Source organism: Sinocyclocheilus grahami, unplaced genomic scaffold (assembly GCF_001515645.1).
Source record: "Sinocyclocheilus grahami isolate Dianchi unplaced genomic scaffold, SAMN03320097.WGS_v1.1 scaffold106.1, whole genome shotgun sequence".
In the NCBI taxonomy this organism is placed as follows: domain Eukaryota; kingdom Metazoa; phylum Chordata; class Actinopteri; order Cypriniformes; family Cyprinidae; genus Sinocyclocheilus; species Sinocyclocheilus grahami.
The window spans coordinates 2,742,364-2,769,676 of record NW_015505285.1 but is presented as its reverse complement, the minus strand read 5'-3'; the positions used below and the strand labels follow the sequence as shown (position 1 = coordinate 2,769,676).

At 36.4% G+C, this 27,313-nt stretch overlaps 1 protein-coding gene and 1 long non-coding RNA gene across 4 annotated transcripts in view; both read left to right on the top strand.

The window, feature by feature from the left end:
* Nucleotides 1-9,790, top strand: part of tacc2 (transforming, acidic coiled-coil containing protein 2) — a 45,639-nt gene extending 35,849 nt beyond the window's left edge. The window contains exons 12-19 of one of the 3 annotated variants that reach the window (XM_016276842.1): nt 2,957-3,091; nt 3,916-3,992; nt 5,720-5,763; nt 6,587-6,595; nt 7,247-7,407; nt 7,655-7,761; nt 7,932-8,052; nt 8,815-9,790. In XM_016276842.1, coding sequence (XP_016132328.1) covers nt 2,957-3,091; nt 3,916-3,992; nt 5,720-5,763; nt 6,587-6,595; nt 7,247-7,407; nt 7,655-7,761; nt 7,932-8,052; nt 8,815-8,880 — 720 coding nt within the window. In that variant the 3' untranslated portion in view covers nt 8,881-9,790. Of the gene's footprint in view, nt 1-2,956; nt 3,092-3,915; nt 3,993-5,719; nt 5,764-5,974; nt 6,008-6,586; nt 6,596-7,246; nt 7,408-7,654; nt 7,762-7,931; nt 8,053-8,814 lie in introns of all 3 variants that reach the window. The other 2 variants (XM_016276844.1, XM_016276843.1) reach the window with 2 other exon arrangements.
* Nucleotides 9,791-15,331: 5,541 nt separating this feature from the next.
* Nucleotides 15,332-27,313, top strand: part of LOC107588736 (uncharacterized) — a 19,812-nt gene continuing 7,830 nt past the window's right edge. Inside the window, exon 1 of the long non-coding RNA XR_001609618.1 lies at nt 15,332-15,380. This is a non-coding gene — a long non-coding RNA (uncharacterized lncRNA). The remainder of the gene's footprint in view (nt 15,381-27,313) is intronic.

Here is a 27,313-nt window from a genome sequence, read left to right as displayed (position 1 = left end):
GATTTGTTACTAATTTACACTAACTCATTTGAATACAATGGGTATACAGACCATCTGTATGCCTGGTTTGAGGCCGCTGGCGTGGCTTCACATGAAGCTTAGCTCAGATCTGCTTTCAGTCATGTTGGATGAGTGACCATCACCTCTGTCTCAGCATTTGTACAGGAAATGGATTGAACAGACTAATCTCGTATACACAAACATGCACACGTACTACAACCTCTCTAACATGCCTCATATTCTTGCCGCTCCATTCTCATCATGTTGTCTTGCACGCTTCACAGTCTCGCCTCAAGAAGCCCAGCCCACGCCGCTGGAATCTCAACGGTTCTCACATGGCTAAAGTAAGAAGGACAGAAAACGTCCCCTCTAAAGTCTAACTAGGTCTAGTCCATATATTCTAATCCCACTGTCCCTGTACCACCTTTAGACTAAACCACCATTAGTCAGAAAACTAGGTCTGCAGACAAGAAACATCTCATCCTTCTCTTGTCCTTTCTGTTCACTGCACCAAAAAAAAACCCTAATCATTAATTGTCCTTTTTCTATTTGAAATATCAAAACATTACATTCTTAGACCAAGACACAGTAAAAAAAAAAAAATATATATATATATATTTTTATATACACTGTCTTCAAAAGTTTGGGTTCAGTAAAATTAAAATGCTTTTTTCCCCCCAGCAAGAATGCATTAAATTGATTAAAAGTGACGGTTAGACTTTCACATTGTTACAGAACATTTCTATTTCAAATAAGTGCTGTTTTTTTTTATTTCTATTCATCAAAGAATCTTGAAAAAATAATGTATTATGGTTTTTAAGCAATAAAACTGTTCAACATTAATAAGGAATAATAAATATATAATAATTAATAAGAAATGTTGCTTGTGCATCAAATCAGAAAAGTGACACTGAAAACTGAAAATTCACTTTTGTGATCACAAGAATAAATTAAATTTTTAAATATATTAAAGTAGAAAACACTAATTGTAATAATATTTCACAGTAATACCATTTTACAGTTTTTAAATCAAATAAATTCAGCTTTATTGAGCATACGACTTTAAAAAAAAAACATTTGAAAAACTTTGACCAAACTTTTGACAACAAAATATCTCAAATTAGAATCTAAACTCTTTAAAGGACAGTCTCATACATATTAAAAACACATAAACTCTAACCCATTTTCCAGACACATTTAATATGACTATCCACATAACATTTTATAGATCTCATAACTTTTTTTTTGAGTAATAGGTTTTGTCTCACTCTGTCTATACTAGTGTGGTTATTTTTGTAGAAAACTGCAGGAAAATCTACACAGACAGATAGCAAACTCTGTCGCAGGAAGTCCCGTATTCCACAGGTATTGTTTCTGCCCCTGAATAACCTCTAGATTTCATTTCCAAAATAGAGTTGATCTTTAATGTATCAAAAGTATTTCTGGAATAGTACTGATACATTTTAGGATTATGGAGTGCTTTCATATATAAAAAGAGTGACACTGTATTATATAGCTGGAGTAATGAGGTTCAGTGATGACTACCCTGAATTGATGATCTTCTTAAAATATTCAATATTTTAACATACATTATTAGATAACGCTCTTCCTGAAATAGTCTCTCAGACACATTTCACATGCTGCCTCAGCACATTCTCCATGACGTGCTCTTTATCTTACCTTTTCATTAGCAGTAATTTATCCTTCATGGAAATACATGCACAGCTGCTCTGCAGATAACAGGAATACATCACAACCCCATGCTTTACTGAACTCTGTCTTGTCAATATTCATTTTTAAAGCTTTTGTTTCTCATTTGCATTTAGAGTTATTCCTCTGCCTAATTTCTCCCCCTCTGCTGACTGTGTTTATGATTGGTGGTGACAAACATGCTGTTTTCTTGGGCTGGATCACGCATTCAGGGAGATTGTAGATTAGGTTATGCAGTGAGTGCCAAGACTCAGCTCTAGACCATGTTTAATGTACTGTATGTGGTCATAGGAGATCTGAGATCAACACTCCAACTCTAAATATGACAGAGCACCATTTCAACATTTTCTATTAGGTTTTAATTTCAGTTTGTACCTCCCATATGACTATATGCCTCGTCCATGATCTGAGTGCATTTCAATAATGCAGTAAATGGTATTAGGCATAAATTCTCCTTGCAGACCAAACATGTGGTGGGCATTCTGTATTTGCACCCTAACACATGGCCCCCTACCTTGTATAAGAGTCAAACTCAATTAATCTCCTAAGCCAGCTCTGTTAGGAAGAATTAATCAGCAAGTGGGTTTAAGGGCTAAACATGATGATTATTCAGTAACTACACCCCATCACTGGCTATAAAGAGGCCTTATGAAAACAGTTGCTTTCTGAAAATGGTGCATGTGAATATTCAGAAGTTAGTTATTAAATTACAGTACATTTACTGACAGTACATCTGTGCTTTTGTTTGTGCCTTTGAAGCAGATATTCATAAAACGTGTCTGTCTTTTCCTGTAGGATGTATGCAAATAGTGTGTTTTGTATGGTCTTTTACGGTCTTTTGTTGTAGCTGGTTGCATTAAGGGTATTTTAGGATATAGTCTTTTTCGTGCACTTTATTTAATCTCCGAAAACTAACATAAGGATCAACCTGTACTCCTGCAGTCCTCATCTGACACAGCATTCCCTCTCTGATCCGGTCACAGCCGCAAACCTTTCATGACAAACAGCTTTTCACACCCATCTCACATTGGGGATTGTCAGTCATAACATTCCAGCAGGCCAGTCGCAAACTGCTGGAGGCTTTTGAACCCAAACTAAGAGCCTGCTCTCCATGGCATTATGGCTTTGCTGAGTAGAACCTGTAGATGATGTGCTGCCTCCCTCCAAGATGTGTAAAGTGAATGTTGTTCTACAGAAATAAACTCACAGGTTTTTCATGGTTTCTCTACAACTCTCTCCTCTGCAGCAGAGGGAAATGGCCTCACCAGGGGACAGCGGGGTTTCAAAGAGCTCCCTCTATTCACGAACAGGATACATTGAAGGGGAAAGCCCTCATCTGCCACGTGACATGGACCACTCTCTTGGCATTGCCCGAGAAGAGGTATATACACTCACCCATTGCATGATGCCACACCACAATTAAAAAAAAAGGCATCTTGACCTGTATCTTAGTCTTGTCATTTCACATTTTGTGAAAATGTAACTTAAGGTAAATCTGTAAATGTAAATAAAGTGGTTAAAGTAGGTAATATTTAATATTTAATTTTGAAGGGGTGGTTAACGCCACTTTTAATTCTGGGTTCTGAAACCCTGTATTTGCAGTGCCAAAATGACAACCAATCATAAAAGGCTTCAATGCACACATTGTTAAATTTTCACAAACTCTGGACAATCAGAGAAACGTTCCCATGCTGTGTTAATTTTCAGTATCGGAGGGAAGTTCAAAATGTTGATATACTGGAGTGATGAGAGAGTATTTTTAAAGTCAACATGAAATGAGATTACTCACTTTCTCGTATTTCAATTTTCTGATGAAATGGAAGACTTCTCCAATGATTTGGTCTGCTTAAACCTGGTCTCCTTCCCTTTCTTATGACTGACTGCAAGCTCGCACTCATTATTGATTGCAACGCCCACATCTCAAAATCCAATCAACAACTGATTGATAGAACCAAGTCTATGCCTTAAATTTGATCTTTTCAATAAACTGTTTTGCTCAGATGTACATCACAAGAAAAGATCTGTCACTACTTCCATTTCACGCTATTATATTATAATATTACCCTCATAAATATGCAAATGCTACGAATTTTTACAGTGCGAAACATGGCAAAGGACATCCCAGATTTGCATGAACCCAGAATGACACTGGTTTAACAATTTCCAGGGTGTAAAGTGTGTGAAGTAACGCTCTTCTTATTTCAGATTGTTGTGAAAGAGAAAGAAGCCATGGAGTGGAAGAGAAAATATGAAGAGAGTAGACGGGAAGTGGAGGAGATGAGGTGGGTGTTCTCAAAGGACAGAAATTCCTGTGTCCTTGTGAGCTATGAGTGACGAGTGAAGCTTTTCCCCATTTCTCCCCACTTTTCCCATCACTTAATGTTCTCTCTATAAACTTCAAATCAATAAAACTGTCAGAAATGTTCATTCACTACATATGTTTCTTAGCTTACAGTATATGACACACCTGACAAATCCCTGTGAATTCAACCATTAAGGCTCTGCTTACAGCTCCATGCATCAACCTCAATCCACCTCTCAATCTGTTTATCTCTTTCCTACGTTTTTTTTTAAGTCGAGCGTAAGCAGAAAGCCAATTAAAGAGGGCCTTAACATGTCAGATGTGCCAGAGCTGGAGGCAGGAAAAGGGAGGGAATAGACGAAAGATTTGTTTTCACCCATCCAGAAAACTCATGAAACACTATTTTCTTGACACAAAATTAAATGCCATTTTAAGGTGTTTTATATTAGATTCTGCTTTACAATCTCCTAACTAATTGTTCAAATCAGGTGACAGTTTTTTTTTTAAGTATGTGTCACCTCGCTGCACTTTTAATAAAAATTGTTGCAGTGTTGTCTAATTCAGAAGACAGTTGACTGAACCAGGACATGTTTTAAAGCTGTCCTTTTGTATTCAAGGGGCAAAGTGAACAATGTAATTGGGAAGGGTTGCAGATTACAGCCAGCTGGACTAGGCCTTGTTAGTGTGGATAAGAATGGGGCTTAGTTCATTAGCCTGATTGGGCTCAGGATAAGGAAGGCCTAAGAGGCTAAGGAAGACATAGCTAATCCATCCGCTTACTGTGCTGGCAACTTGCTTTTCTCCAAGCAGGTCTTTCTGGCAGCCAAACTCTTGTAGTCAAACACATGACATAACAAATGCCAGTTCCCTGACCTTTCATGTAATCAAGCTTATTCAGAATTTCATTGTGATTGTCACCTCAGAATGCACTGTTCTACTAGTTTGCATTTGCATTATCAACCAGTCCTGACATCTGGCACAGAGCGGATCTTGCTGTCTGCGTGCAAACAGATAAATACTCTAACTTGGATTGTTTGGCTTCCAATTTGGGACACTTTCAAATGCGGGTCTAAATCCTGTTTACACCTGGTATTAAGATCCGTCTGTGGTGATCCGATCACAAATGGTCAGCCAAGATACATACTGTAGCTAGTGGTAACGTGTGTCAAATGCGCCTCCTGTGATCACTTGTGATCGGATTTCGAAGGGAGGGTCTCTGACTTCGTGAGTACGTGCATCACTTGCTGCGTCAGTGTGTTACTGCATGTTGGTAAATAAAAAAAGGAATGGAATGATCTGACAAATGACCTGATAATTTATTTTAGAGATGAAGTCCATCCGTATTTTCTATTCAACTACCACAGTATGTGGTTGCAGAGATCAGATCACAAAACATTTTGGACCCTGCTTACACCTGTATTTAATGCTTACCACTTGTGATCAGATCATCTTAAACCAATCCAGGTGTAAATGGACTCTAGGACATGTTTTTTAAAAAAATGTTTTTGAGCCCAAGTCTCTTATGCTTAACAGACTTCATTTATTTGATGAAAATACTGTAAAACAGTAAATTGTCAAATATTTTTTGTAACAATGTAAAAGTCTTTACTGTCACTTTAGATCTTAAAAAGATCAGATCTGATCAGATCTTGCAGTATATATGCACCTTATTTGTTTGGTAACTTGATTTTTGCTTATTCTTTACAGGAGGATAGTACAGGAGTATGAGAAGACTATTGCAGAGATGATTGGTGAGTCTTGATTGCTAAATATGATTTCATCTTCTCCTGGGGATTTTCAATCTATGCGTTTTGTGAACACTGTCAGGCACTTTTGGTTCTCTTTATCTGTGCTTTTCCTCTGCTACACTCCAATAAATGAACAGGCACAAACCTTACCCAGTCACGCCACACCAACACACGTATGCAATAAGTTTTTGTTACTTTCTCATTTAATTTGCAGACAAATCTTTCGTGCCTCTGGACCCAAACACTGGTCAGTTACAAGCACAAGCCTTCATGTCTCCTTTTATATTCCACTTGACTTGACCTCAAAAAACATAAACATGTTTCTACTCAAAACATGTCTCTTACCAGGCCTCACCCACTGACAGATTAATCTGATTTCTTTGCCTGTCCAGTATTTACATCCATGTGAATACTGTAGGCTGTGTGCGTTCTTACATTTTCAGATTGTTATACTGAGTGGTTTAACCATGTCACGCTTTTCTCTCTTTGTAAAAAAACAACAACCTTTTTTCATTCCCTTTTTATGTTCTTAATGATAAAATACCATACTTGACATTCCGCTTCCCAGCTGTCGGTCATTTATTTTCACTTTATTTTGTCTTTGCTTATAATTTCTTTTTCCATGGTTCATTTTCTCAGCCACTTTTCTGGCTCTCACCACCTACTTCATTTTATTCTATGACACTTTCATTAATTTTAAAATGCATCTATGTTTCTGACACACTTTTCTCTCTCACATGTCCCACCCTGCTGGTTTGACTTAATGCCGTCCCTTTTTTCTGTTTTGCTCCCTCCGTCCCCCATAAATATTTGATAAATCTCTCAGGCATGCCTGGTAAGTAACAGCAACTCTTTATTTTCTTTGTTTGTGTTGCATCCACCACATCTGACAGTGACAGACAGGGAGAGTTTTCTCTTACTATAACCTGATACGGTCTATCTCTCATTTTAGTATCATCTGGTTTTGCACTGCTGGTCTTTTTTATAGACCTTTTCTCAAACATCTTCCATTACCAGCTCATAAGTGTTCAGGAAACTACTCTGATACTGTAACTTTCCAAATAAGCTCAGATTTTCTACTATTAAATACAATTTGTGACTATTTATATTTACTTTTGTGACCATTTACTTTTTATAAAAACGAATTAAGAGGTGCTGAGTAAGTCTTTCAAAGGTCTTCTCATCTCACCATGTCTCCGTGGTTTGGACATCTTTGAGTGTGTGTGTGTGTGTATGTGTGTGTTGTCTGCATGCATCATACAGATGCAGCGTCGAAAACTGCATTTTCATTTGTCATTATCAGCGATTTAGACATAGTGGTGTAGAGAATAATTTAATATCTGAAGTACCCAGAGGAGCATACAATCAACCTCTGCCGCATCCAAAAGCAGATTTGCACATCAATTTGATTGTATTGTGTGTTGTCTATTGTATATCTAGTGTAATATGAACTTAATGCGTTTATGTTTTTGTGTGTATGTCTCAGAGGGTGAACAGAGAGAGAAGACTCTGTCTCATCACACTATCCAGCAGTTGATCCTGGAGAAGGACCAGGCTTTGGCTGATCTCAACTCCGTGGAGAAATCTCTCGCTGACTTGTTCCGTCGCTATGAAAAGATGAAAGATGTTTTGGAAGGCTTTCGAAAGGTGAGTCACTTCACACTGAGATTGATAAAGGTTGAAATCATTATGAATTTCCATTTGCAGCTCAGTAATTTGATGTAATTCTAAGATAAATGGAATATTCAGTGAGAAAAATGTAGGTCGGGGCTTGATTGTTATTGATTGTGGATGTTGCATACAAAAATGTAATAATATTACAACTATTAGGCTGTAGGTTAAAATTATTTAATAGCTTTTGCTCATTTACTATATTCCTTTTTTTTTCCTTCAGAATGAGGATGTGCTGAAGAAATGTGCGCAGGAGTACCTGTCTCGTGTCCGTAAGGAGGAGCAGCGCTACCAGGCCTTGAAGATCCATGCTGAGGAGAAACTGGATAAGTACGTACAGAACTTTCACATGCATATGTTTTTAATATGATTTTCTTTGTACAAGGTTTCTGTTGCCCGGAACAACAACTGTTAGGTGAATTAAGGGTTAGACTTGCACTGTGCGAGAGTTCTTAGAAATATGAAATGATGGCATGACTCTGACCATGTGGCACCCGCAGGGCGAATGCTGAAATCGCTCAGGTGAGAGTCAAAGCCAAGCAGGAGCAGGCAGCGTATCAGGCCAGTCTGAGGAAAGAACAGATGAAGGTGGACTCACTGGAGCGCACACTGGAACAAAAGGTTTGCTCACACTTGCAAATCCACATGCACATCTGTTAAAGTCATTTTGTTATTGTTAAAACATTTAGTTAATTTTTAAGTACAGCAAACAATTATTTCATTTAATTAAATATATGTTATTTATGGCTGTATATACTACCAGTGAAAGTTATGGAATAAATACGATTTTGTAAATGTTATTGAAAAGTCTTTTATGCGTAACAAGGCTCCATTTATTTGATCAAAGTAAACTACATTAAAACAGTAATATTATAACTTTATAATGATTTTATATTTAATTTTTTTAATTTGAACTTATTCCTATCATGGCAATTCTAAATCTATGTATATATATATATATATATATATATATATATAAGAAATACTTTTACTCAGTACTGACTTTAATGTTACTTTAGATAAATTTAATGCATCAACACAGACTGTTTATATATATATAATATATATAACATGTTCTTTAAACATCCTGAAAAAAGTATTATGGTTTCCACAAAAGTATTAAACAGCACAACACAGATAATAGTAAAAAAAACATTTCATAATAAAATGATTTCTGAAGGATCGTGTGACACTGAAGACTGGAGTAATGGCTGCTCAAAATTTAGCTTTGCCATCTCAGGAATAAATTACATTTTAAAATATATTAGTATATTTCACAATTTTACTGTATTTTTGATCAACATATTGTAAGAAACATCTTTCATATTTTCAAAAAGCAACAACATTCAGAGATTAACATGATTTTTTGGATTCTGTTTATAGAATAAAGAGATTGAAGAACTGACCAAAATTTGTGATGAACTGATTGCCAAGATGGGAAAGAGCTAGCCGTCCATTCGACAGAGTTCTGTCTGTACCACAAAGGGACAAAAGAACAATAACTGGACAAGAGTGTAAAGATGGAGGAGCAAGGTGAAATTGTTTCGGTATTGTTTTTTCCTCTTTCTAATGGACAGAACAATGAACTAACCAAACAAAAGGATCTCACACTACTGACGTCGTCACATAAAACTGGAGTCCCTAGGACTGGGAGAACACTAGTTTCTGGCTGTAATTATTTTCTCTTCATTTTAATATGTTAATGTACACCACCTTACCAATGTTGAGGGTCTTGTGAAAGTACTCCCCATCAGTAGAGACTTTTTTAAAAAGTCTGTATAGTGTACACACACACACACACACGCGCGTGCAGAGAGTATGTGTTTATAGTGAGTCTGAGGTTATGAGTGCTGTTGCCATGACAACCACTGATCGAGCCGACTGTTAAACTGATTCCTGTGGTTCCCTCTTCTTAAGTTGAAAACAGAAATGACCAGAGAGAATATATATAATATAAAACAGATGAATTAATCATTCAGTTGTCACAAAGTGGTATTCATGATCATAAAAAAATGCATGTTGTAGGCCTTGACGGTTTTGTAAATATGAAAATGACTTGAAAATAGTAAAGGAACATAACTGCAGATTTTGATACTGTTAGTTTATCTGCTTCCTTGTGTATCTTTGTAGATACTTGTTGTTCATTTGTTTCGTTGTCTTTTAGCAACACTGATGTGTGATTTTATTTTTGGATTTATTTTGATATATGAATGAACCCACGTGTCACTGTCAGTGGTTCTGAGCTAATTTAATCTGAATGGTTTTGTCTCAGTCCTGCTATAGCTGATGTTTCAGACAAATGAAGCTCTGTCAGCTATACAGGACATGCTTACAAAGTGCAATAAAAGATGGCAATACAGCTTCTGTTTATCTGACCCATATCACACAGACACAGTCAATATGCAAAATGAAAAGGCTTGATATTTGATGTAATAACAATCACATTTACTTATTCATTTAGCAGATGCTTTTAGCCTCCCACTAGGGCATTTTAAGAAAGCAATGTTGTTAATGAACAAACAATGAATCTTGTCAGCATGATCCTACGTATGTGCATAAAAAGATGCGTTAGTTAGCTGACAGATGGGTCTTAAAATCACGCCAGACAGACTATATTAGTGCCAATTACATGCTGGCACAGAACCAAACTGTCTGAGTGAGTGAAGAAAAAAATTAGTCAAAGTAGAATTTAAGAAAAATAGGATGAAGAAAGAATCTGAAGCGTTGGAATGAAAGAAAAATAAATAGAAATGGAAAGAAAGGGATGATTATTTTTATAGGTGATGTTGCAAAGATACTAACATGATTGTATACATAAGTATATACATTATAAACATACTATATAATTCATTATAAATCAAATAAAATTATAAATTTTATTATATCATTTTATTGAGAACCAAGTGCTAATTAAGTTTTAGAAAAAGCAGTTGTTTTTTAAATTACACATTGAAGCTAATACACTCAGAAAAAAAGGTACAAAAGTTGTCACTGGGGCGGCACCTTTTCAAAAGGCACACCTTTGGATCTAAAGAGTCCATATTGGTACCTTAAAGGTACATATTAGTACCTAAAATTTACAAAAGTGTACCTTTTGAAAAGGTACCGCCCCAGTGACCGCTTTTGTACCTTTTTTTCTGAGTGTGTACTAAATGCAAATGGGGGCAATTTAAGTAAAGCTAAGGAGCTAAATTAATTTATTACAGTCCAAAACTATTCAAATATATATTGACAAACAATAGCTAAAATATTTCCAATTAAAAAACAAGTATGATTGTGCTATAGTATAGAACTGTCTGGATATAGTTGACAAAAAGCAGCTGAGGTCAGGCATAGAGAAACTGGAGACTGCTTGTTCTTTCTTGTTATGGATGTTGTGTGCAGATAATAATAATAATAATAGTATTTATTATTATTATGTGACATCATGGATGAGTATACAATTCAACAGGGTGTTCTATACATTTTTTATATAAATGTTACTCCAAACATTCTGAAATATTAAATATTTACAGTCTTGAGTGTCACATGATAATCTAGAAATCATTCTAATGATTTGCTGTAAAAAACATTTCTCGTTATTAGTGTTGGATCTCTGAGACCAACTCAATAGACAGGAAGTAACAGTTAATTGTCCATTTTAGGAGTTAAAGCATGCCGAAGGTACCGCCCCAGTGACCGCTTTTGTACCTTTTTTCTGAGTGTACTAAATGCAAATGGGGGCAATTTAAGTAAAGCTAAGGAGCTAAATTAATTTATTACAGTCCAAAACTATTCAAATATATATTGACAAACAATAGCTAAAATATTTCCAATTAAAAAACAAGTATGATTGTGCTATAGTATAGAACTGTCTGGATATAGTTCAAGCATAGAGAAACTGGAGACTGCTTGTTCTTTCTTGTTATGGATGTTGTGTGCAGATAATAATAATAATAATAGTAATTATTATTATTATGTGACATCATGGATGAGTATACAATTCAACAGGGTGTTCTATACATTTTTTATATAAATGTTACTCCAAACATTCTGAAATATTAAATATTTACAGTCTTGAGTGTCACATGATAATCTAGAAATCATTCTAATGATTTGCTGTTAAAAACATTTCTCGTTATTAGTGTTGGATCTCTGAGACCAACTCAATAGACAGGAAGTAACAGTTAATTGTCCATTTTAGGAGTTAAAGCATGCCATTTTAGATAAATGCTTTGGAAAAGAATGTGACCTTCACGCTGGTGTTATACTTTAAAAGTTTACCTCATTTCAAACAGCTTGAATAGCCTGCCTGTAAAATCATTTTGAGTCTATCCTGTGAACTGAAGGTTTAGCTATCAAAGAGAGTGACTCAGAAGCAGCAGGAGGATGTCTTTAGGGTGAACTAACAGTTCTAAGACACACATAGCAGATACTTTTAAAAGGAATGTCTGTTTCTGAAGGTGTTACAGTCATAGAGTTTATGTGTCTGATCTTGACGGATTGAACTTCAAAGGATGTTTGCTGAAAAAAAAGCACTTTTTGGGAGATGATAGCAAAGAGGCACATGAAAAAGGCTTAACCACAACATGTACTCGTGGGCTTTTACAAGACACTGACATGTTTCTCTGCTGTGACTTCTGTTGACTTCCCTGGGGTCTGTTAAAACGAAAGTGGAAAAAAATGGATAAAACGTCAGTGTTCTGTTTAGACTTCACAGACCACACTGTAAAAAATAAGTGTAATTTTAACTGTAAAATTTTGTAAAAATGCTACGGAAAAAAACTGTTAATAGGTTAACAGTAAGTTCCCGTACTATATACAGGGAAAAACGGTAAAATATCTGACCAGACATTTCATGTAATTTTACAGTAAAATGCTGTTAATTTTACAGTTTTTAGAAGTAAAAATAACAAATCAATGTATAATTTACAGTCAAAAACTGTAAACTGATATTCCCAGAATTCCCTGCATGACACTCCACATTTGAAAGTATTTTGTTTAAATAATCATGTTTTTTTAATAGTTTTTGTTATTGAATTTACTGGTTTACATTCAAATTTTCTTGTTTGTAAATTACAGTTTTATACTGTAACATTTACAGTTTTTGGCCGTAAATGTGTTTACAGTTTTTCTGTATTTTTTACAAAATTATTCTGGCAACCACAGCTGCCAAAATTATTTTGTAAAAACTACAGAATTTTTTTTTACAGTGCAGTTAAGTTAAGATCAAGATTTATAGATTATTTTAAAGGATCTTCTCAGATAAAAAAAAAATAGATTTTATGTCGATAGCATATTTGTTGCTGTTTAAAGCTGCTTCATCATGGAAATAGAAACAGTGTGCATCATTATATGTGTGTCATTATGAAGTACAGTAACATTTTCCTGTCTCCACACTAGAAATTAAATGGCATAAAATACATCAAGCTTTGATTAGTCAAATGCACTGGATGTTTGCAATTATTGTGTCACCGGTGAGACAAAGTACAATTTGCCTTGATTGTTGGAGTCGTTGCATTGAGCCATGGTTCTCATCTGAACACGGAATATTTCCTTCCTTTCATTTAATCGTTTATGCATCCTCTTTAAAATCTGTGACAAAAAGGTCAAAAAAGAGGCAAAATAAGTAAAAAAAGATGAAAATAGAATAAATTGTGTGGAGGTATAATTTTTAATTATTGTTTTTCATCATGTTCATTTAAAAACATTAAAATAACATAAATCTATGTGACAAAAATTGCATAAAATATGATCATTTACTTTTTAGAGTATGTATCTGTTTTTTATTTTTATTATTACTTTACCCTTACTGACAAATGTTTTTTTTTTTATTATTGTTAATAATCATGTTTAATACAAGAACACACATTTTAATGCCCTGACTGGAAAAAAATGAAAGAAATAGTAAAATAATAAACAAAATAGTGTATCATCATCATCATCATATTGATACTACTACTACTAATAATAATTAATAGATTTTATTCTCAAGTAACTTCATTATTATGTTTTATTTTTTACTGGAAAACAAGACAAAATTAAGAAAAGCAATAAATATTAATTGGTCAGTACTTACCCTTTAGGCCTTTTTTGAGGAATTTTAATGTTGAATTACTTTTGCCTCTTTGTCTGTATTTAGGTGAGGCACTGAAGTGTTACACCTGCATGGGCTCTACAGATGAAGACTGTAATCGCCAAGGATCCAAAACATGTCCAAGCTACTCAGATGCATGTGCTGTTGTCCGTGGACATGGCAGTAAGTTTAATGGGTACATAGTTAATAGTTCATCTTCCTGCATGGATGGATGAGAGGAAACTGGGCGAGAACATTTTTTTATTTCCTTGGATGTGGGTGATAAATCACAGAGGGATAAATCTTTAGAAAATCATTAACGACTGTGTGTGTGTGTTTTAAGGGGAAGCACTGGATCAGGTTGGTGTTTAAGGAAGACAGACTGCTCTGTCTGGCTCCAGCTTAGAAATAGCAGGAGGTCTACAGCTTCCTTATGAGGATCAAGGCACATTAATATGTAATCATGCTCTTATACTGTTCTTGTCCTCTTAGGTGGTGTAATGAAGTCGTGCTCGTACAAATCCTTCTGCAGCCAGGCTAACAGCCAGGGCTACAGAGCTCCAGGGGTCAAAGTTCACTGCTGCTACTCCGATGACTGCAATGTGGCAGGACACGCCACTAGAATCCGCACAGGCTTCAGCTTCCTCCTGGGCTTTCTGTTATTCGTCTGGCATCTGCTGTCAAACTAATGCTACCCTAGACAAACTGACCTGGTTATTAAATACCATTACCATTATGGAACTCTGTATACTCTGTGATTGTTAACATACATACTGATAATATACCACACGGCAAATGTCAGCAAGTGTACTGCCATGGGATTGTGCATGCAATGCGTATTAGGTTAATAAAGCACACACACATACAGAACTTCACATATACAGATTTTGTCACATTTCTACTCTGCATAAAGGAAATGTATTTATTGCTCCGACTTTCTAGGAATTCAAAAAGCCAAACACCTTTTTATTCTGTAGGCCAAACTCATTTAAATGAACTCTATTATAGGGATGGTTCTCTTAAAAATGAATCATTTACTCACCCTCATGTCTTTCCAAAGCACAGAAATATTTATAAACCTTTTTTTTTTTACTATATTTTTTTTGTACAACTATTTTCATTGTACTGCAAGCAAAAGAACAGCTGGAACATTTTACTTGATAACTCCAATTGTGTACCCGAGTAAATAATGACAGAATTCAGAATGTTTTTTGGTGAATTATCTATTTAAAAGCCATTTTGTTGTTATGAACAAAGAGTTTGGTATAATGAAGAAAGAGATGTTTTAAGATGAGCCTCAAATATGTTGTAAATGAATGTGTAGTTTAATTTTCATGTCTCTGTATACATGGAAATGAATATGAAGACAACACTCTCTGGCTTGTTTGGCTTTTGTGCTTGATTGTAAATAAACACGGATTTTTCCTTATGGTTCAATGGTTCATTCATGCATTCATTTATAATTTAGTCCGGAAACAGTGAGCATGACAAATGGGTAATTTTGTGTAAATGGGTGTATTTGTTATTCGTACACTTGTATAATGTTACCTGACATGATAAAAATGATTGAACATCTCTATCAGTCTGCAGATCATATTTTGGAGAACATCTAATCTAATCATTATAGGCCTACTATCAGGATCAGGAAGGCGAAATATGTCTTTTATTTTCAGATTTTTATTAATTTATTTTTTAATGAAGTGTTTCCTCAAAGAATTGATTGACGGATGAAGTGTTTCCACCGACGTCCTCAAGTGCTGTACCTCTACTCAACACAAGGTGCCGCTGTAAACTAACAAATCAACAGTAATCAAGCCGTTAAACGATAGGGACGCTGTTGGAACTCAGGCAAGTTCAAGCCCAGTGCCCACCCTGAACACCTGACCTGGCCAAGGTAGGCACATCTAGCGGATGGATTGTTTGTACTCGCATTGTACTTCTTAGGTTTTTTAACATAACCTCCTTCAACCGTTTTGCAGTTTATAATAGGCTATTAATCGTCACTGGTGTGGCGGCGTCCACATGACGTGTTGTGCTTATTTATTCAAATAATTTGAGAGTTTATGTCGTGTTTATTTATGATTAACGCTAATCCTTGCTTATGTTTGGTTGATCCATCAATTAACAGTGGCCAAAAATTCATTTTAAGCAAGCAAAATGCATTTAGAAAACTTGCTTCTCAAATATTTATCCCAGAGTAGCCATGATCGCCTTAACTATTAGGCTATTATAGCCCAATTTCTTCGTAGTAAATATGGCCTGTGCTTCAAAATGTGCAAGAAGCGTTCAGAATTGTATTTACTTAGCCTATTATAGGCCGGTGTATTTTTAATTACAGTAGTATATATATATACTATATAACTACCACTAACTAACTGTTACTAACACTAACTGCCACTAACTGTTCCCTCCTGGTGGAATGACCTGTCCAAATCAATCCGAGCAGCTGAGTCCTTACCCATCTTCAAGAAACGACTAAAAACACATCTGTTCCACCTTTATTTGACCCTCTAACTCTAACACTTTCTATTCTATTTTAATTCTACTTTCTATTTATCTTTTTCATTTTTTTGTTCTTTATTTAAAAACAAAACAAAAAAAAAAACAAACACTAGCTTTCTATTTTTTCTATTCTATCTACTTGCTTTTCTTTGTTTGTGTGTGTGTGTATAATATATATGCATGTATATACACCTTGCTACGTGTACTGTGTTAGGCTAACTGAGACTTGTCATTTGCACTTATATATTGTTGCTCTTTTGTTAGTTTTGACTGCTTTTATTGTCCTCATTTGTAAGTCGCTTTGGATAAAAGTGTCTGCTATATTACTAAATGTAATGTAAATGTAAATATATATATATATATATCACTTAGTTGCCCTTTTTTATTGTCAGTTCACTCGCGTTGGCTTTTTCTTTTGGAGGTTTTATTTCTGAGCCTTAAAATTTTGTTAATCGTTAAGTCAAAGCAGGACATGAGGTTATTTAAGCTGTAATTTAAACCCTGCCCTTTCTGTCTGTTGTGATTTCTGTTGCGACAGTGTTTTTCTTTTATGTCTCTCACTTTTGCATTGGATAAACCTTCTCTCTTCTCTCATTCCCTCTGCTGAGTCTTTCTTTTGACAGACAGGTGTGATAGTGTGAACGAGCTGCCCCAGAGGGGGATAAAGAATGACCCCAAACTGTGATGCTCCAGGGCCGTTCCACTGGGTGCATTGCTTTTCTTGTGTCAGTCCTCATCAGCTTTATTTGGAGATTTCATTCTCACTATCAACAAGACCTAATAGTGCTGCGGGTAAAGCTGCAGATCACTAGGCTAGAGAGGTTTGAGTAAAATCAAGTGTGCATCTTCCAGTTATTCGGCGATCTCATTTTTAAGGCTCCTGAAATGGCAATATGGGAGTTTTCCTCCATGAAAACTTCTTCAGATGTTCTGATGTCTATTGACTAACATTTTCAAAGCTTGCACTGAAATTTTATCGTAGTACACCAGAGAGGTACCTTTCAGCTTATAGGGAAAACGACATCCAAAAAAATGTTTTATAATTTTTTTTAATTAAAATATGTTACTGCTTGCCATCTGTGGCATGGTAAAGGTCATTGCTATGGTGACCATCTAGGAAGAAATTGCTCATTTGATCATCCCTAGGTAGCTGCTAAGGTAGTCTAATCCGTTTCCACCTAGGGACACTATTACTGTAAATCCCATTTTCACTATGGAAAGCCTTAAGCCACTTGTCATTTATTGGGATGCTGGAAACCAGATGATGGCCGTTTTGATCTCCTAGAAAGTCTTGCCAGTACACGTTGCACGTTATTTTTTTGGACCACACATGAACTATATCATGTTAGGTTCTCGTAATTGCTTTTTGCAGACTACTAGAATTTTAAAAAGATGATGAATAACCTCATTCCTCCATCTCGTGTGGGTTTGGGCATCATTTTGTTTTCCTCCGTTGGGGAGTACAAAGTTTTGGCCCAAGGTGTAACTAACATGTATGTGGTTTAATGACATAACATTAATTTTTGTCTATTCATGTACTTAAGAATATGCAATTCACACGTACAATGACTTAAATACACATTCAATAATAAACTTGTTTTGCATTTATGAATAAATGTCAGGACTTTTGTTATTTAAAATGTCTCATAATTTGGCTTTTCTATGACAAGGCAAGGTTAGCTCAGGTTCTGCTGCGACTTCTGAAAAAACTAAATCATACTTAAGAATGAACGATTCATGATATTTGTAAAAAGTACTTTGTATTTTGAAAAATGTATTCGAAAACTTGTAATAATGATTAATTGTACCCATTTAAGGTCTATTGTTTTATTACATTTACAATACATGACATTTTTGGAGAAATACAATTTATAATTACTTGTAAATTGTATAAAAGCTTTTTAAAACCATAAGAAGCCAATGTGAATACAAATAGTACATTTTTGCCTCATCTGTTTTTATAAGATTTTTCCTTTTCTGCATTGTTTACACTTTTTGTACAGTACATCATTGACCCATATTCAGGGCTACTCCGTGTTTTGAAGAAAGAGCCCATTGAGCTAATCTGTTGAAAGTCACGTGTGACATCAGAAAAAAGAGAATTTGGGACATTATTTGATTGCTTTTCCTCTTCCCTCCATGCATTGACCACATAGGTAATGAACAACAGCATGGGTCAAGTGTTATATTCAGATCTCCCACAAACTGAGTGGGGGCACTTACTTTAGTAGGCCGAATTAAATACTCTCTGTGCCTGATTGGGAGGGAGCAAAAGTGTGGGGTGGAAAAGGGGGCATGTGAGATGATGGCTGTGTTTACGAGTGCGTGGAGCCTGGCTGGCTGGTCTGGGTTCAGCCCGCGGTCACTGGTTCTGGGGTCTCCGGGTCTCAGGTCCTTTTTGAAAAAGATCCATGAAGCAGAATTAAAGTGATCTACCTCCGGACTGCGGATCCAGGGCTTTGGAACCAGGGAAGGAGGAGGTCGCAGAGGCTTGATAGAAGAGGGGCAGAGGGGGTGAGTTCGGAAACAGGGTTTGGGAAAGGGAGGGAGAGTAGGAATTGGAGAATTATGCATAATCACTCTGGCCTCAGCTACTTTGAAATGCACCTAATAGTTTGTTCTGTGGAGCTAATATGGCCAGCAAGTGAGCAAGCACGCAAAAGAGACACAAAGTCATAAACTTTAAACTTGAGACTGAAACATATTTAATTTATAATTGATTTAAGAAGAAATTTTGCACCTGACAAACAAGCCAACTGCAAAGAGTACTGTTTTTAAGGATGTGATTTCACTGAATTTGACACAATTTTAAAATCTAGTTCTGTGTTACAAATCGTTTAAGACCCCTGTGCAGTTTTTTTTATCTAACATGAAATCTTTAGATTAGTTTACTGTTAAATTGAAGTCTAGCTAATTAAATTAGTTTTTTTCTCACATGTTGTTTCACACTTTATCCTATGATTAATCATTTGTCACTGCAGGCGACTACTCGGTTTCCACAATTAACTGCTTTCTTCCCTGTCAGAGCAGGTTTTTTCAGTCTAGAACATTTTGACTGAAGATTTGGACCAGTGCCTCTGAAAGACTTAATTATATGGTTTTACTCGCGTGATAATTATTCCAGATTAGTGTTCTATGCAGGCTGGTACATCTGACACATGTGAGATGACAAAGATTTAATAAGAGGGCTGATTAAACTTTTATTTCCTCTGCAACTATATTTAAGAGTTATCATTTATTAATTTAATCAGATCTGTATATTCAGAAAGCCCTTAGAAAATCATAAATAAACAAGTAAAGAAAAATAGCTTGTTTGCCTTAAAATAACAAATATGAATACTCCTCAGCATAAATGAGAGGCTCTTTTTACTCATCCCCCTCTGGGCCACACTGAATGTTGATGGTAAATGTGCGCATGAATATTCCTAACTGTGACTCTGCTTTAGCACTTCCATCTGATTATATGTGATTTAGTCTGTTGTACTGCAGAGAAATCCTGTAAATGAACTGTAATTAAATATTATAGTCCTACTGTCCGCTGTAGTCAAGTGGACAGCTCAGCATTGTGCTCAACTGTTATTACAGTTGTGATTATTCTTTTTTTAAATTGTGTTATTTTTTTTAACAGTTTAGCTTTAGATGTCACAGGATACATTTATTTATTTATATATATTTATGTATTTATTTATTTTTTTAGAGCTCGAATAGTTGATGGCTCTAAATGTTAAAATTTTTGGAAACCATGTATTTGAACTAAAATAAATGTGTGGTCATTATTTATTCATTTATTTATTTAAGTTAGTTTGGTAGTCACAAAAATATTTTATTGTGCTCATCATGGTTATTATAGTTTTTTTGTTTTTTTTTACAGTTTAGTTTTTGTTTGTTTTCACCAACTAAATTTTTCATTCATTTAAATTTTTTTTATAGGTTTTTATTTTAACTTGAGGGTTTTAGGGCTCCCAAGTTAATGCACTGTATTTAAAGTTTTTTAAAACCATACATAAAAAACCTAACTAAAATCAATTTGTGCTCATTTGTATTTTATTTCAGTTAGTTTAGGAGACATGGATATAATTAAGTTGTAATTTTAGTTTAGTATTATTCTTAGTTATGTTAGTTTGTATTTTTGTAGTTTTGCACTTATGTTAATGTGTCAATAATCATAGTAATGCTGGTGTTCAAAAGAATGAAAATGACTACAAAAGCGGCAAGTGATTACCTTCCCAATCAGTGTGTTTTTGCCAGACTAAACCTGCTGAAAAATGAGAATTACATGTAGAGGATGTACTTAGCCACTTTCGAGCAAATAGAAAAGGCACGGATGGAGTGGAGCCAAACTCCCAACCAAAGCCAAGTCACATCAGTAACCGCTGCGCCCTGGGGCAGGGGCAGGCTCAGTCAGCCATGCCATGCAACTGAGATAATTAGTTTTGGAAACGAATATCAACTGATATAATTGAGCATTCTCCCCTAATGAAGATCCTCCATGTTGTCACTGGTGAGACTCTAATTGAAGGGAGGCGGAAGGGGAGGCCATGAAGGGGTGACAGAGCTGCGCTTCCATCATAGACTGTCAAGTATATTATGCTCTCTTTGCCTTTATGGAGGTTCAGCGTGTTTCCTCAGACTGCGTTAGTTGCTTTCCTCTTCCTTTGTTTTGTATTCCAGATTTGGACTGGAAGGATAAAGGATTGCAGAGTAAAACCGGAGAAAATGAGTATAGTGAAGGAGGAAGACGGGTGCTGTGCAGGTAAAGCCCAGCTCAGGATGGGTGAATTGAGGGGGGAGGTGTTCGGTTTAGTTGGAGCACAGGTCGTGTTGGGGTTTCAGTTGAGAGATGCAATGGGTTGAGGAGAAAGGGGTGAGCAAGAGGGGGAGAAAGAGGAGGTCACTGCGAAATCAGTTCAGGGGATAATAGGGGAGCAAATTGGTTTTGACAAGTTTGTGGATGTGGAAGTAATGCCGTCCTTTAAAGAGAAGAGGGCAAATACAGGAATACCATGAGATAATAAAGGGAACCGGCAGGGAGGGGGGAGAGAGACGGGCCTCAGGCCAGGATTCTCAGGCCTGTGCAGTCTGTACCCCGTGGCACTGGGCGAGAACTGGGAGCCTGGCACTACCAACAGACGGAGGCATGGCACAGTGGCTGCCAGGTGCCATAATGGAGGAGGCACAGCTGGCCATGTTCTTAACCATTCAACTGACTAGCCAACTCCTACATGACTCATCGCTTGGACTAGAAATGAACTTGATTTGCTGCGTTGTCGAGGCACAAGGCCAGATAGCGTGCTGTTACCTGTCGCACGATGCACTTAGCAGGTCATATCACTTTTCTTTTTCTTATCTTTTTCAATTACAGCTTTTCTGGAACAGGCAGAAGTGTATTTCGAGTCCAAACTCGGATTAGCAGAGGGCATGAAAACTGCAGGACATAAGGGAGCATTAGACTGCTGGCATTTACAGTACCGAAGGAGCTCAGCCTGAATCAGCCTCCATTGGCTGAAAACTACAGAGAGTGGAGCTTAAGCCTCTCTGAACTATTTATAGGGCTTTCAGAAAAGTATTTTGCATGAAAACACTCACATCCGAGGCCTTTGTTAGCAAGCTGATTCACACTTATTTCAAGTAAGCTCTCGGGCGTATTAAACTAATATGAAGTGCAGGCTTTAAGTCGTGATGCTATCTTATGCAAGACATTTTTGGATGAATGAAAAAGAAACTTCATGTTTCTCCTTTTATGACGATGAGAAGGAAAGCGTCTTATTTGCACACACTCAATTGGATATCACTCTCATCAAACTCTTTATCAAATATGTATGATTTTCTTTCTTCTGAGAAACACAAAACATATGTTGGGCTTTAAACAACATTGGCCTTCTTTGACTGTAATGTCATGGACAAAAAGAAACAGAGACGTTTTTCACTATCTTATTTTGTGTTCCACAGAAAGTCAAACATATTCAGAACAACATGAGGGTGACTAAATAATGATTTTAGTGTGATTTATCCCTTAAAATCAGTCTTTGCAGGTTCCCATCCCCCTGTTTAAGGATGTAAATGGCGTTGCATTTAAACCCTCATTAAAAGTTTTCCTGACAGATGTGGTTTCACCCCGGGTTCCGCTCCGGCATGTTTACACTCTGTCTCCTTCCCACTCAGTTCATCCAGTGACTGCAGTGGGCCGGTAGATCCTGCAGGGATGGTAGACAATGACAGACCTTGGCAGACAGTTACGAGATGATATATTCAGACTCCTGTCATTAGTATGTATCTGTCTATGATACGCTCCTACTCTTGGCTCTTATTCTTACACAGGAAAGCCTGCCATTCTGTTGGACTCATCTTATGTTTGCATGCCTGTTGAGTGGGCTGACATTACACTTAATGAGAAACTGCCAGTTTATAAGGACTCTCCTCGCGTAACCTTGATAAGGTGCAGCTGTTGCTCAGATGGCAGTTTGGATTGGTCATGTCTTCTGTTACAAGAAGAACTCGTTCTGTAATTCAGACTCTATAGGGCCTTTCGCACCGCGGGAAGCTTTTCATAGTACCAGAACTAATTGTGGAACTACCCACTTTTTGGCGTTTTCGCACCGCCGGAACTGGGTGCGATTTTAGTAACGGACTGCCTTTTTCGAGAACCAAATTAGCTCCTACTCCGGAGCAGGGTCTAACCAGCACAACTGGTACTAATCGTGATGTACAGTAAGTAGACATTGATTGGCCAAACCCGTATGAAAACGCCCTCACCCGCCATGATTTAAAACGCTGTGTAAACATACTGTAAACATTGTGTCAACTTATTTCGCAAGTATGGAGAACAGCGATAGATGGACGGACGCTGGAGTGCAGGCTTTTGTAGCAAATATAGCACTGCCAGATGTCGTTGGAGATTCTTAGTCCTCCTTTCCGTTCTTTCAATCGCTTTACGTATACGTCGACTTTCCATGTCCATTATTGTGAAACCCGCAAGACACAACAAAAAACAGCTCCGATCACAGTGTCCTCCATCCTCCTGTTGTTAATGCTGTTCTTTTTTGTTTCTGTTGTTGAACGCCACGCACAAATGACGTCGCTGTCGACCGGCTTACATCACTTCTTAGTACACACTGTCCATGCAAATGCAACCCTTTAAATGGTACTGGGAAATAGTTCGCGCAAAATCGTCCCAGTACTTTGGTACTGTACATTTAGTTCTGGAACTAAAGCGGTGTGAAAGGCCCTTATATCTTTTCTTAAAGGGTTAGTTCACCCAGAAATGAAAATTAGCCCATAAATTGCTCGCCCTCAAGTCATCCTAGGTGTATAAGACTTACTTCTTTCAGACGAATCCAGTCGGAGTTATATAAAAAATTGTCTTTGATCTTTCAAGCTGTTTAATGCCACTCAGCGGGTGTTGCATGCATCAGTCCAAAAGAAGTTAAATAAAAAGTGCCCATCTATAAAAAAAGTGTCTCACACAGCTCCGGGGGGTGAATAAAGGCCTCCTGTAGCGAATCGATGAGTTTTTGTAAGAAAAATATCCATATTCAAAACATAATAATCACTTTAATTAATGTAGCTTGCACCAACAGTTGTACACGGAAGCAGCTCTGGGCGGATGATGTATGAGGTCAGCTTTGCGCATGCGCCACTTAGAAGTGATGAACACGGAAGCGCACGGGAAGAGATCAAAACAAAACAACGGTCACTAATTAGAATGTCGGAGGATTTCGATATAAGCCAAGAGGAGACTGGTTTTCCTTTGCTAAAGTAAGGAAACTTTGCTTCCTTTGCTCCTGTTAACAAATGTTGGTTTTCACGAGACTCACCGGCGCATGCGCAACGCATAACTCATACGTCATCAGCCCGGAACTGCTTCCGTGTAGGACTGTTTGCGCAAGCTACATTAAAGTGATAACGTTTTGAATATGGATATTTTTCTTACAAAAATGCATCGATTCGCTACAGGAGGCCTTTGTTCACCCCCCGGAGCCGTGTGAGACACTTTTTTCTTTTATTTTATGGATGGGCACTTTTTATTTAACTTCTTTTGGACTGATGCATGCAACACTCGCTGAGTGGCATTAAACAGCTTGAAAGATCAAAGACAATTTTTAATATAACTCCGACTGGATTCGTCTGAAAGAAGAAAGTCATATACACCTAGGATGAATTGAGGGCGAGTAATTTATGGGCTAATTTTCATTTTTGGGAGAATTAACCCTTTAATGTTTTGGAAACTAGGGCGGTTTCACCAAAACTGAAGTTGTTTGTGATTTTAACATTGTTTGTCGTTTTTGCCTTGTTTATTGACTGGTAAATAATTATTTCTCTACTTTTCTGTATTTTACTTCTATAGTCTTGTATAAAACTAATTCATTCTTGAAACTTGTAGAAAAGTAGGGATGCACTGATGTTAACATTTTGGTCAATACCGATTTGATGCATTACATTTAAGTGACAAAGTTTAAGTGACCATTAGTTAACACCAAGGGTATCAAACGTAAAAATATGGGTAAATTAGCATGCACAATTAAGTTTAATATCAGCCTAAACTGATTAATGATCTCTTAAATAAATTAATAATATTATCTGATAACTCATGTGATATACAGATCCATTTCTGTGCATAGATGTATTAGGCCTAGAGTGTCACCAACTGATGATCAGAAATACAAATATTTAGTTTGTTGAAATTATATTGCCTATTTTTTTTTAAATGAATGACAGCAAATAACATGTGACCTCCAAAACTTTGGTGGTATTTAATTAAAACAAAAACAAAACAAAAAAAATCTCAGTATGAAATATTTCAATAATCATATCCTTATTTTAATCAAATTCACCATTTCAGTTGTATGAAATTGCATTACATTCTAAAAAGTTTAAATCATACTGCAAATGTCCTTAAAACCTTTCTCACTTAGTCATTTTCTGACTGGTCAGACACTGTCCTGCAGATATAGTGCATAAAGAAAGAATGGGAAGAAGAAGGGGGAATTCAATTTGTGAAATGACGCTGGTCAAATTTGAGTTATATTGGAGCTTCTACTACACACTACAACTCTTGTTTTTACAAAATAATATGCGTTTTAGGTATTTAAAATAATTTTATGCCCGATAAAGCCGGGATGTTTCGGAAATCATCACAAGCTTGCTGTATTAATCCTGATCCTGACCTGTTGTCCATATCCGTGCTTTCCATGTACCCCTATCCTCTGTGCCTTAATGGAACCCACTGTGAAAGTAGCTACAAAACACAGTGAGAGGTCAACTTTAGGAGGGGGAAAGAGGAGGTGGAAAAAAATTAAGACTGTGCTTCTTCTCTTACTCCTAATCCTCTGACGCAGAGCAGTCACAGGTTTTGACAGCACACTGTAATGATCTAAACTACTCTCTGTGGGGGAGGCAAGAGGGGTTGTAAGGTCCGTGTGAGAAGAGAGGGGAGAAAGGCATGTAGCCTGGTTGAAGGGGGTCACAGGAGTCAGGGGAAGCATTCAGGGATTATTCTCTCTGGTTTGGTGTGGTGGTGCTCCAGTGCCACTAGGGGTAGCAGACACACACATTTGGAGTGACTGCTCCAATCGTCCCATGTGTTGATCATCTGTCTTTGTGCTTCTATACAGCTTCTGCATCATGAACTGCATGACTCATTCAAGAAATTGCACATTTGTAATTTTAATTAAATTAACGCTCCCTCAGTTTTTTTTTTTTTTTTTTGCCACAGCAACTTGTGAAAACTCTGTGTGATCTTTTCTGTCTTCTCAGGATGTGGTGTCTTTTTCTCAAGGCTGTTTTTAATGTGCTCAATTTTAATCGCTTCACTCAGCTTTAGTCAGTGGACAAAGCTGATGTGTGTAACCAAGGTGATGGGGTGCGTTCGATTGGCTTGTGTTTTTAAAACAGTCTCTGTGTTGACGACAGCTCTGCAAAATCACAGACACTTTAGTGCGTTTGTGTGTCCCATGTTTCACACAACAGCTGTTTCACACTTAGAAATATTCACGAGTCATACAATCTTTTGAGAAGAAATCATTAGAGACATGAAGTGAAATAATGGTAAGATGTGCATAAGCACATTTAGAAAAAATGTGGCAAATCAGTGTATATTTAAAAACAGTGGTTGGTAAAAAGGTATAGGGCTATCAGACTTTAAGTTTTTATATATATTTATTTAATTTATTATTATTACAAGGTCAGTAAGCATATTTTTAACATAATAATGAAACATCAGTTGTGGAGTGATTAAACCTTGTTAACTTAAGTTTGATAGATCATTTTCTCAATATATATGTGATCTTATAATCTTTTTAGATCACTTGTTTTTAGTTCAACAATGTTTGTTTATATTCTATAATCAAATTTTCTGTAGGCAATATCACACAAGTAAGAGTGCTGTTGTTCCAAATATATACTGTATATATATATATATAAAAAATAAATGGCTGATATTCAGAGCAACAGCACATTTACACATATAATTATATGCCCCTTAACAGTTACTGAATAACCTGCATTTTATTGGCAGCTACTTTGTCTATTTTCGCTTTGCCAATGAAAAAGTCCCAGAAGAATAATGTGCATTTCCAGAATTAATCAGTTGAGTGAATCAGTAGATGATTCAGTGACTTATTCATAAAAACAATTGTTTAGTTTCTGAATACATTAGTGTTGTTGAATGACTCTGTTGAATTAATAATTCAATGACTCACTTATAAAGACAAGTCATTGTCACATCTACTGGCATAATGTAACCTCATAATGTAATCCTTATCACTGTGTATCAGTACTCTTAGAATTTACCTAGTTTGGACAAATTTTTTGAGTACCAGCACTAACTGTTGTATAAAATATAGTATAACTTAATGCATATGAATAAATTATTTTAAGCACAAATCGCTTTTTTTTTTTTTGTAATTAGAATATTTAATTTGCTTTCTATTTCTTGTATGCACAGCTAAAGTAAGTTGTCTAAAGCCGTTAAGCCAGTCTCTGAGGTCTCTTTAAAACTGTGCTCTTCAATAACGGCTGTTCCATTAGTGTTTTTCCTAATGAACTCTACATAGGCATTAAAAACCCACCCCAAATTACCCGAGAAGCCAGGCGGCGACAGAAATAACAACACCTCACTGGGAAAAGCCTGTCAAATCCTTCATTTTAATTCCACACTCCTCATATGTGAGTATAAACAGTAAGCACTTGTGTTCAAAAGTGTGTTTGCCCTTTTCTAGCAGTTTAAGTAGACAGTTTAAGACTCATGATTTCCCATCCGGTGCTAAACAGGTAGAAAATTGTCATCGTGTGTGTGTATGTGTGTGTGTATATATATATATATATATA